The sequence below is a fragment of the Dama dama genome, chromosome 11, assembly GCF_033118175.1.
Source record: "Dama dama isolate Ldn47 chromosome 11, ASM3311817v1, whole genome shotgun sequence".
NCBI lineage: Eukaryota > Metazoa > Chordata > Mammalia > Artiodactyla > Cervidae > Dama > Dama dama.
In genome coordinates, this window is record NC_083691.1 from 35,056,455 (window position 1) to 35,068,597 (window position 12,143).

At 46.6% G+C, this 12,143-nt stretch overlaps 1 protein-coding gene across 1 annotated transcript in view; it reads right to left on the reverse strand.

Annotated features, from left to right (window-relative positions):
• Positions 1 to 12,143, reverse strand: part of ALK (ALK receptor tyrosine kinase) — a 716,806-nt gene that overhangs the window by 117,391 nt on the left and 587,272 nt on the right. Inside the window, exon 6 of the mRNA XM_061156236.1 lies at positions 6,997 to 7,128. Coding sequence (XP_061012219.1) covers positions 6,997 to 7,128 — 132 coding nt within the window. The remainder of the gene's footprint in view (positions 1 to 6,996; positions 7,129 to 12,143) is intronic.

Genomic DNA, 12,143 nt, shown 5'->3' on the forward strand with positions numbered 1-12,143 from the left:
CTGGACCACGAGGGAAGTCCCTCTTCTGCTTTTAAATTCTGTGCTCTTCACACAGATCCACCATGAACAGGACCCTAGAAAAGCCAGTGTATTTGTGTATCTCACTGAACTACACTTCCAGTGATCGGCACAATGATAAGAATGTGGTGGTGGCAGTGGTAGTGCTGGCTGGAAGGTGGTTGGTTTGGGTCCCTCAAATCACCTCTGTCTGCAGAGACACATACTGCTCAAAACTATTTGTTTCCCTTTATTTCCCAATCCCCTTGCAGTTAAGTGGAACCCCATGGCTGGTTCTGGCCAATGACGTGTGAATGGAAGTGATGTGTGTCTCCTCTGGAGTGAGGCTGTGAAAAGCCCTGGTGTAGATTTCAGTCTCTCTCTTCTCCTGCTGAAGTGACCAAGGAGAATTCTCGTTCCTGGGAGCGCTGCTGCAGGAAGATGGCGCTTCTGCCAGCAGGAGAGATCCTGTGGGGTAGAGGCCCCTCCCCCCAACCCTCAGTGGACAGGAAGAACCGTAAATGTTATGTTAAGCCACTGGAATCTGGGGATGGTTTATTACTGCAGCATAACCTAGCCTATCCTGACTAAGCAACCCCAGCCCTTGGGGCCTCTTTATATCATCTGTTGGCTCAGCATAAACGGTCCTGTTAGCACTTTTCTCCTTATCAGCCTGACCTCAGGTCCCATTAAAGAGGCCACCATCAGTTCTAGAGACCATATATTTCCCCACGGACCACAGAGAAGGACGGGAGCAGAGGGGTAGAGAGAGCTCCCTTGCTTCAGCTCACTCATAGAATAGCTGGAAGGTTCTCAGCCCTGAGGAGCTAGTGGGTTTTCCAGACTACCCTGACGGTGCCCAACAGCCCTGGCCAGGCCTGTCTCCACAGGGGAGCTCTTGAGTAGGGCCCAGCACCCTCAGTCTCCTTTCTCTGTCTCAGCCTTCTTGGCAGCAGCAGGCTGACAACCAGGGCCCTAACACTTCCTGGCTGTGACAGCACCTTAGTGAATTATTACTCATTTCCCCCTGATTCTCTGTGCATTTCACACAGAGGCAGAATTATAAATTAAAACAGGCTGTCACTGACTCTGAGCATCTCTTCCCATTTATACCCCCCTGAAGAAATCATCCCCACCCCCAGTCCCACATGTTCCTCTGATTAAAAATCCAAAAGCTAAGGGGATCTTTCTATTTTATTTTTTATGCCCCCCTCAAGGAATTTCACATTCACTTCTTTAGCAAAAACTAACTGGTAGCTGGAAGCGACCTTCCAGAAAACGTCCTTCACACATGCGCTTAAACCAAGACCATGATGGAAGATTCCAACAGGCAACGACGGGCTTCAGGTAGAAGGAAGACGTGGGGCTGAGCTGGGTCCTGCACAGCGTATCGCCCCCTCCTCATTCTTCCAGGAAGTGGAGGCAGAGAACTTATCGATGTTGGTGCCTCATCAGCACCGGACACCTGCGCTCTGGCCCGAACCCCTCTGCTTTCTGCAAGTGGCCCCAGACAAGTCACTTCCTTCCCCAGCTCCCTCATCTGTAAAGTGGGGTAAGGTAGTGTATATTTCACAGGGCTGTTTTGAGGACAAAGTAAGGGAAAGAGTATGGAAACATTCTGTAAACATAGCAGTGGTGGCATTATGAATCTTGATTCATATCTAGGCAGGGAAACTCAACATCTGAAACTGCCAACACTGCCCTAGGGGCCAGAGATGGGTCCCTCAGCTCCTCTCTGGAAATGCCTGGGCCTTCCACTGGGACAGGAATGAGGAAAGTCATTGGCATTCTCCTCCTTCTGGAAACCCATTCTTGTCCTAACTTGGCATAGGATCCAGGGTGAGCTGAGGTCAGAAGACCCTTTCTTTTTGGATGATTGAATAAAGGAAGACGAGATAGGCCAAAATAGGTCAATGGGCAACTTATGTGACAACTAAAATCTTGAAGGGTGGGCAGTGGTGCTGAGAGGATTTCTACCTCTGTAAGAACATCAGAGCATGTGCTCAGCAAGGAGCCAGTCCTGAGGAAGATGGTGGGGTGGGTGCCAGCATCAAGCCCTTGGCAGATCAGGCTGGGGTGGGGAAATTGCTGCTAAGACCATTGCTGAGCAGTGTTGGCACCCCGTGTTGGATCTAAGGTGTTACCTCATCCATCTCGAGCGCCAACTCAGTGCCTGGCATGTTGCAGGGTCTCAATACTTATTTGTTGAATGAAATGGGAGTTGGTCGATCTCAGGGTCAGGAAGGAGGAAATGACAACCCACTCCAGTATTCTTGCCCAGAGAATCCCATGGACAGAGGAGCCTGGCAGGCTATAGTCCATGAGGTTGCAAAGGGTGAGGACATGACTGAGTGCTAACACTTTCACTTTCTTCAGTCCCCTAACTCTCTGCCACTTAGAATGTGGTCCAGGAGCCAGTCACACCTGCATCACCAGTGAAACTATTAGTTGTGCAGAATCTCAGGTCTCCCCTCCCTACCCCCACTTACTGAATCAGAATTTGCATTTTTTATGCTCTTCACATGACTCCCAGGCACCTTAATGTCTGAAAGGTACTGCTGTAACCCACCCTCTTCTTGGGCTGCAGCCAGGTACTTCGTTGGCTGGATGGCCAAATCGGCTATGTGTGGGTCAGTCAATCCCACAACATTCGGCAATTATGACACCTGATTCCACTCTAAGAGAGACAAATTGTTCGGGTCACAGAGATGTGACCTCAGCAGCAGCTGCAGGAGCTGCCAAGTATAAACTCCAGGCCAAACGACACTACTTCTTTTCCTTCCTGTGTGACAACTCTGTTAACATTTTTGATAAATATGTGTTATACATTTCCTTGAAAATATAGTCATGGGAAAAATGCTAGAAGAAATACATCAAAATATTATGGTTATCTCTGAATGTCTGAGAGGGAGGATTATGGGCAATAGTTATTTTCTCCTGTGTACTTTTTGATTTTCCAAATATTTTACAACCAACATGTTTTATTTTACAATAAAGAAATAAACCTAAAAAAAAAAAAAAAAACAAAACCAAACTGTTTTCGCCTGACAGGAAGAGTATCCCAATAAACAGATGAGATTATTGAGTACGTGGAGGGGGAGTGAGCTGCCTGCAACATTGAGTGAATCCATGACCTACCCACCTGACCCTTTTCTGGGACACTGCATGCCTTCAAGGCCAATGCTCAGGACACAGAGGGAACCTTCAATGGGTCACAGCATTCGGGGATGTAGACATGAAACGGCTATGTTTAAGTAGAAAGAGGTGTATGGTGTATGGTGGTGGGCTTGGAGGATGGGATGTGAACGGACACGTTCCTGATTGGATGGAGAAGGACAAGAGCAGTGCCACCTCCATTTCAGGTCCCTAACTTGTCTCAGTCAGAAATGCCCCTCAAGGTTGAGTCTGATAATCTGAATGAAGCTTAGTGTGAGTGTCTAATTCCTTCCGGGGAAACTGTGGGAAGTTGAGGCTGGGAGTTGACAGGATACAACCTACCTTTTCCCTCTGAATTTCAACCATGGTTGAACACCCTGGCTTAAGTTTAGTGACCCTCATGGGGACATTCCCAAAATTTTAAAGTGACTACTGCTCAGAGAATATGTTCCAACAGGTTCCAGACCACCTGGGACGGACCAAATGAAGTCAAGAGCATTATCTTTAACGCTTCATGGACAACAGCACCTCAGCAAGCATCATGTTCCAATTCACATTACTGATGAGGAAATTGAGGCCTAGAGGGTAGAGACGAGTGATCTGAGTGCCCCCCAGAAGAGCCCTGGACCTTCTCTGCCTTTTCATGGCCTCTTCTTCCTGAGTGGATATGTGGTGAGAGTTGTATTGGAAATTGCTGGGAACTCATGAAACTAGTGAGTCTGGCTTGCAGTGACTAACAGCATGGGCTTTGAAGTCAGCCTGGATCTGAATCACTGCTCAGCCACTGGCTAGCAGTCTGATGGACTCCAGGTTCCTCATCTGTAACATGGGCACAATTGCATTATTGCAATAGGATTGCTGTGAGGGTGAAATAAGTTAATGCATGCAGAGTGTTCAGAGCAGCTCCGAGCATATTGAAAATTCTCAATGTTAGTTGTTACTATGACTATTGTTATTATCTTCATGGAGTTGGTTTCCAGAATCAGCATTAGCCAGTGTGATGGGGAAAACAGCTTAAATGCTGAGAGAACAGGGGTGCTCATAAAAGGAAAAGGATATTTACCAAGAGTACGACCAAGATCAGAGTGGCAAAAAGATCAGAATAACCCTCCTTCTAATTGGACTTTCCTTCTATCAACCGACTTCTGTAGTGAAGAACTCAGTGGGGTGTTCTCCAGGATGGAGCGGTCATTCTGACAGCTGGTCAGAGCAACTTTTCAAGTGTGGCTGAAAAGGCTTCTGGGCTCCGGGTGCCTGCCCTCCTTACTGGAAACAGGCTGCCCTCAAGCTTGGAGTTGGCCCTGAAAACCCATTAATGGCAAGCCCCAAAATGGTGGGAAAGTGCCCTAAATCCACAGTAATGAGCTGGATCCCGCAGGCTCAAAGCTCTAATCATAGCTCTGTTCCCGACATGCTGCGTGACCCTGAACAAATCAATTACCTTCTCTGTGCTTTCATTTTCCCAATTGTATATCAGGGCATGGACTGCCTGACCTGTGTCCCAGCTGGGAAGTGGGTATCAAAAACTTTTAAAAGGCCAAGGCAAAGTCACACAGCTCAGAGGCACTGCTGGAAATACTATAGAGACAAATAACTAGAGAGAGACACACATGCAGGCTGGGTCCGGGGCAGCACGGGTGGGCCTGGCTTCTTGTTGGTCCCTGTGTGTAGTGAGAACTTGGAGAAAAAGCCAGGAGCAGAATAGTTGTGGAACAAGCTAAGGGCTTACCTGCTGCTCATTACCGAGTTTTATCTAAACAACCACTATTCCATGATTATTGGAAAATGTCACTGGAAAGTTTTGTATAAAAAGGAAGATTTTAAAATTGAAAAATGGATTTCTTTACTGTTTCACTTGAAAGGGAATATATAAAAACTTTTTTCTGTTAAGGGGAAAATCTGTCCTCCAAATGACCTCGGGGACACTGTGAACTTCTTAGAGCTGTCTGGCAGGCGGGCCACAGCGTCCTGGAGCCACTGTATCTGAAGGGGCACTGCCTTGGCTGCCCAGGGCCCCACCCCTGGCTCCTGTGTCCTTTCCCAACCACGATCCCCTTGTTTCACTCCCTGCCTGTGTGTTGGATTTTCAGCTCTACGAAGACAGAGGCTGTGTTATTCGTCTGTGCTCCAGGACACTTTTTAGTTCACTTTATATGTGTTCTGTACGTGCCTGCGGTTTTCCTGGAAGAAATGTCTAGAGTGTTCACTCCTCCCCAGGCGGCTGCTGAGAACACTGTCTTCAAGTGGAGTGAGCACTGGGCTGGGAGTCAACTCTGCCCCTAACTCCCAGTGAGACCTCAGCAAGCTGTGTCCTCTGGGGAGCCCAGGCTCCCCAACTCATGTATTCATTTTAATCAACAAAGAGTCAGTGAGCACGTATGCTGCACCAGGAATCATCGGAGATCTTGGTATGGGGAAGAGTACCAGACCCACTCTGTCCATATCAGGGGAGAGAGGCATGGAAACCACCTCCAAGAAATGTAATGGATGCACCCCCACTAGGATGGGTAACATAAAAAAGGCAGACAACAGTAAGTGTTGATGAGGATATGGGGAACCTGGAAACCCTTATACATTATTGGTGGGAATGTAAGATGGTATAGCCATTTTGGAAAACAGCTTGGAAGTTCCTCAAAATGTTAAATACAGAGTTATTATATGACCCAGCAAATCTATTCCTAGGTAGGAAATCTCATTTCTAAGAGAAATGAAAACATCTGTCTACACAAAAACTTGTATATGAATATTCACAACAGCCCCAAAGTGGAAACAACCCAAATGCTCATCCACTGATGAATGGATAAACAAAATACGGTATAGCAATACAATAAAATAGTTTTTGGAGATAAAAAGGAATCAAGTACTGACATGTGCTAGAACACGGATGGGCCTCAAAAACATTATGCTAAGTGAAAGAAGCTAATCACAAAAGACCACATATTATCCGATTCCATTTGTATGAAATGCACATCTATGGAAACAGTAAGTAGATTAGTGGTTACTTAGGGCTAGCGGGAGCTGAGGGGGGAAGAGGCAGAGGAAGCTTAAGGGGGAGGGATATGAGGGAATTGAGAGATTGCCGGGGGTTTCTTTTTGGAGTGATAAAAATGTTCTAAAATTAGATTGCGGTAATGGCTGCATAGTTGTGACTATACTTAAATTGTACACTTTAAACGAGTGAACTGTATGGTACATAAATTATATCTCTCAAAAGATGTTAAAAAGTAATGAATATTATGGTGTATGGATGCGGGGCGGGGGTGGGGTTGCATGGAGGAAGAAGAACCAACAGTACTGGTTGGCAATGGTCAGAAGATGCTTCTCAGAGGGACTGACTTTTGAAGTGAGCCTTGAAAGAGCAGATGTGACTTAAGATGGGAAAGGGCATTCCGGGAAGGGAAAGGACACAAACAAATTCAGGAAGGTGTGAGGGAGCTCAGAGGAGGTTTGATATGGCTGGAACTGGGGTACATGGAAGGCTGTGAGGATAAGGGAGGCATGTGGGTGACAAAAGAAAAGCTTAAAAAGTGAAGGAGATCTGGGCCTCGAAGGTTTCGCATGTCATGTTCTAGTTGGGCTGTAGTCTGCACATTTTCTCTATATATGAGGATGCTGAGAGCATAACATAAGATCTCGCTTGGTTCTTAATTGCACAGTACTTCTAGACCACGGGTCTTAGCTCCATCTTTTGAAGACTTGTGTAAGTTTTGAAAGTTGCCACTGGGAGGACATAAGTGTCACTGGACGTAAGGTAGGTTGCTCAAGCTTGCCCGCCTCGGGTGGTGGGGGAAGGGGGGGATGTGAGCACAGGGTGGGGCGGGTGGGGCAGCCCCATCTACTCACGGCACAGCTGGCCCTCGTCTTCTCCCTGGGCACAGTCCCGGTGGAAGTCACAGGCCTGCCCGAGCTGAAGGACTGTCCCATTCCAGCAAGTGAAGGAACTCTGCAAGGCCATCTTGGAGCCCGGGGACGTTCCTGGAGGGCACACAGAGACACAACCCTGGTCAGCTCAGCAGTCCCGCAGGAAGGCTGTAGAGAGGCATCCCTCCGTACCGTTCATAGCTCACGGCCCGAGAGAACCCCGGCTTCAGTCTGGGCCAAACCAGAGTTAACACCAGGAGGTGGCGAGGAAGTCAGAGCCCTGACCCCACAGACCCCTGGCTGTGATGTCAGTGGTAGAGTGGCCTGAGCTTTGAGCCATGCTCCCCCAACACTGTGGGGTCCTCCAACCTGTGGCTTTAGTGCTCCAGGTAGACAGCCTACAGGGCCACAAAGCTGCCCTCTCCCTCTCATGGCAGGGGCTTGCTGGAGGTGGCCCTGGGCCCTCTTCCACAGGCTAGTCCTGGAAGGGCTCAGTTTGTCAGCAGATGGCAGATGGCCACCTGTCACTGTCCAGCCTAGCTGGACATTCTCAGTAGCTTTTGGGCATGGGAAACACACAGGCCCTGCTTCCTTTGGGAATCAGATCTAAACTCTTTAACCTGTTCTTAAACGTTCTCTGTGATCTGTGTCCAAATTTCCTTTCTGTCTCACTTGTCTCGGTCTCTCCCCATGATACCTGGGCTCCAGATCCACCTGGCCTTGGTTGGATGCAACCTGGTGCTAGAATACCCATTCCCAGAACATCTTCTCCACCAAGTTGCCTGAGCCTCTGTGTGTTCCCAGCCCTAGCCAGTGCCCAGTTTACAAAAACTGTGAACATTACAAAATGCCTCCCCATCAACATCCATATCCCAATCCCCCAAACCTGGAAATATGTTACTTTATGTAGCTTGCTGTGATCTTTAGATGGCAGGTTATCCTATATCCAGGTGGGCCCAATGTAATCACAGGGTTCTTATGAGATGGTGACGAGATAGTCAAATTGGGAAGTAGGCCAGATGAGGGCAGCAAGATTTTGGAGTCATGGGAGGAAGAGGTTGAAGGTATTTAGTATAACAAGAAAAATTCTCCTTCACTTTTGCTTGCTGATTTCTAGTTTCCAAAGTATTTTTTTCTTATACCTTATACATGCTCATGAAATACACTTAGGACCTTGTTGCCCTCATTCTCAGTCCTACCAAAGAAAACATGAGCAAAATAAAATGCTTGTAAAGTCTTCCCCAGCCTATGAAACAAATGTAAGCCGTGTCCTGTTTTATTCACACCTTATGATTAGGCCTTGTTTCTCATCATGTGTTTTCATGAACACGTGCATGTTTCATACACCAATTACTTGTCATTCCCCAAATAGCTTTTACTTTTACAGTTCCTTTTACTTTCCTTCATTTGAAAAATATATGCCTATTATCTAAAGTTCAAAACCAGGGTAAAAATCAACAAAACAATGTTCAGAATCCCACTACCCAGAGGCCATAATTTTTAGCATCTCAGTAGATTTCTCTTTTGTTTTTTGGCCTATGCTTTAAAAGTGTGTAGAGTTGTTTCATATGTGTACATCGCTTAAATCAATTGAGGTTATATTGCAAGCTTTTTCTAGGGTTTAAAAATTCCCCATAAGAATACTTTTTAATGGCTACAATACTACATGATATGTACCATAATTTATTTCAACATTATTCAGTGATCAGATTGTTAGACTGTTTATAATAACACTTTGAAGAATATCTTTGAGCATAAATTTTTACCCGCCTTTCAGATTATTTTCATAGGATAGATTCCCAGAAGTGGAATTACTGAATCAAAGGGTATAAACATTTTAAAGGCCCTTGATACATATTGCCAAATTGCTTTCTAGAAGTTAATCCAATTGATACTCTCACCAGCTGTGTTCATACATGCATGCCCCTCTTACTACATCCTGGCCAGCTCTGAACATTATCGTGATTTTTAACTAAAAGTATTTCCCTGCTGTTTTATTTGTTTTTCTTTGCTAGTGAGGGTGAATATTTTTTTCCACATGTTACTAGCTTTATCTTACCCTGAGTTTTAGGGAATTGCCCACTTCCTTTTGCCAATCTACCTTTTAGGTTCTCCATGTTTTCCTACTGAATTGTATGAGATTATTAACAAGGATGTGAAACTATTTATCACATGCTTGGCATTCCCCGCCCCCTCCGCCCCCCCAGTATTTTATATGTATTTTCATTCTGTTTATAATGCATCTTGATATCCAGGAGTTTTAAAATTTGTATGTAGTCCAAACCTAAATATTTTCCTTGGTGTTTTCTTCTTCTTTTGTGCCTTTGCTAGTGAGAGTGTTTGTTCTGTGTGGGGTCAGTAAGTAAGGTGTGGGTTGCCTTTTGTAGTCTTTGAGTTGCTCTCTCATTGCAAAGTTGCCCTCTCATTAGTGATAAAGAACCCGCCTGCTAATGCAAGAGACATAAAAGATCCCTGGGTCAGGAAGATCCCCTGGAGGAAAGCACGACAACCCACTCCAGTATTCTTGCCTGGAGAACCCTATGGACAGAGGAGCCTGGCAGGCTTCAGTCCATAGGGTTGCACAGAGTTGGACATGACTGAAGTGACTTAGCACACAACTAGCTGTTTGGATGCCTGTCTTCTTCACCAAACTGTAAGTGACTTGAAGGGAGGGATCAAGTCTTACCTCCATGAATCTACAACAGTGCCTTGTATAGAGATCTCCTCACCCCAATACCTGGGACTTGAACTGTAGTATGTATTAACTATGGATGCGATCATCATGCCTGCTTTATATTGACAGTTGAGAATACAAAGGTTCAGAGTGGTCACATGGCTTGCTGAGAGATTGGTGGAAACCCACATTTTCACATCTTGGTTTCTATCTTTTGCACCCTGTCTGTCTGTGGGGTCCCCCTACAAGGTGATGGGTGGTATGGAGGATGTGCTCAGGAGTGGTGATAATGTGTACAAAAGGGCAGAGAGTCAGTACCCTGTCCTTAACTCACAAACCCGGATGGAGGAGGGGTCCAGACATGGGAGGGGGTGCTGCATTCATTCTCTGGGTGCCCTGGCGTTTATCCCCAGGACCTCTCTGCTGCACAGCCACAGTCCAGAGAAGCCGTCTCCTCCAGCCCTGCTTCTACCAACTCTTCCTCATCTTCTTTTCCTAGCTGGATACTTACAGGCTCCCTGGCATAGCCTCCTCCATACCACAGGGAACTTTATGCTTGTGAGAGATTCAATTAGATGGACGCCTGGTACTCTGATTTCTACTGCCAGCCCAAACTCAAAACTAATGAGGCGCAACAAAAAACAACCGCTCTGTCTTCTCAAGTTCTTTTTTTATGGGGCCCATAAATTTCAAGCAGGAAAGTACCCTTGGTGAACGGTTTTAATCAAGGGCCCGAGTTTCTGAAACAGCATCCTTTCTGTGGTTGTGAAATGACAATCCTGGCTTGTGGAGTAGGGTAAACTGAGGCTCTGGATGGTTGCAGCCTGCTCCAATGCAGCAGGGAAGGGGCAGAGCCTGGGAAAGAAGATCCAGCACCCATGTCTTGAGGTCTTCCAGCCACATGTTCTGGTGATACACGGAAACCACTGAAACACCAAATGCCCTAATCACAGAAAGATTAGGGAGAGCTAAGATCATGTCACTTCGGGGAGACTGATGCTGGGGCTTTTTTTCTTAGTAAGGGTCTTCTCTATGGAAATTTATTTATTACCTTTGAGGAGGCAGTTCTTTCCTGAATAACAATATAAGTCACTGGGCTTCCCCGGTGGCGCTAGAGGTGAAACCACCTCCCAGTGCAGGAGACATAAGAGGTGTGGGTTTGATCCCTGGGTCAGGAAGATGCCCTTGGAGGAGGGCATGGCAAACCACTCCAGTATTCTTGCCTGGAGAATCCCATGGACAGAGAAGCCTGGCAGGTTACAGTCCATGGGGTCTCAAAAAGTCAGACATGACTGAAGTGGCTTAGCACACATACATGGGAGTAGTAAGCCACCATCATTCCTTACCTTTGTATAGCACTGTAATAGCTTAGAATGTGCTTTCCCAATCCTTCTCTGTTTGAACCTCATAAAAAACTGGCAGAACAGTTAATATTATTCCCATTTGATTAATCAGAAGAATGAGGATTCAAGAGATTAAATAACGGAGAAAGAAATGCTTTCTAAATAGGAATACAGTACAAAATCCAACCAGTTATTTGCTAGGTGCTTTGCCTGAGGTTTCACAGGTAGTAAACCACAGGGAAGGCCCAGAACTTGGTCAGGTGACCTCAGATGGGGTTCTTCTCCCATCACTTGTGTTAGATCACCTTCTGAAGCAGCACCCTGACTGCCCAGGGAGTCACTTGGGAAGTTAGAAATACTGTTGATATTCGGGCCCCACAGGGACCAATGAAACCAGTGTTTCTGGAGGACAGACTCTTGGTACCAGGGTATGAAAAGCTCCTGGGGGACTTCTCTGGTGGCCCAGTGTTTGAGAATCTGCCTGCCAATGCAGGGGACACAGGTTCGATCCTTGGTCCAGGAAGATCCCACAAGCCACGGAGCAACTAAGCCCAAGCACCAAAACTAGTGAGCCTGCGTTCTAGAGCCTGTGCTCCGCAACAAGAGAAACCACCCAAAGGGAAGGCTGTGCACCGCAACGAAGAGTAGCCCTGCTGCCGCAACTAGAGAAGCAACCGAGACCCTGCACAGCCAAGAATAAAATAAGTAGGTAAATAAATAAAAGCGTCTGGAGTGGTTCTCATGAGCGTAGGGTTGAGGGCGACTTCCTTGGAGGGCTGGAGGATTTGGCCCTGAGCTCCTATGTGTCGTAGGTGGGTCTTTTACCTCCATGGTTCTCCAGTGCCCCCTGGTACAGTGAGGGAGTCGTCTCAGACCTAACCTCCAGGACCCCTTCCATCTTCAACATCCTAATTCTGGGATTCTGAGCAGTGGTTGTTGGTAACTATCTGTTTAAAGGGTTGCTCGGATATAGTTCGTGCTGTCTTTATTAATGCTGACCACTTAATGGCTTTCTTGGAGCCTGCTGCCAAAGCTCACTCACCCAGCGAGCTTCCCCTGTTGTCTCCTGCCATCTCGGTCATCTGTCATTTCCATCTTGGAATATCTCTCCT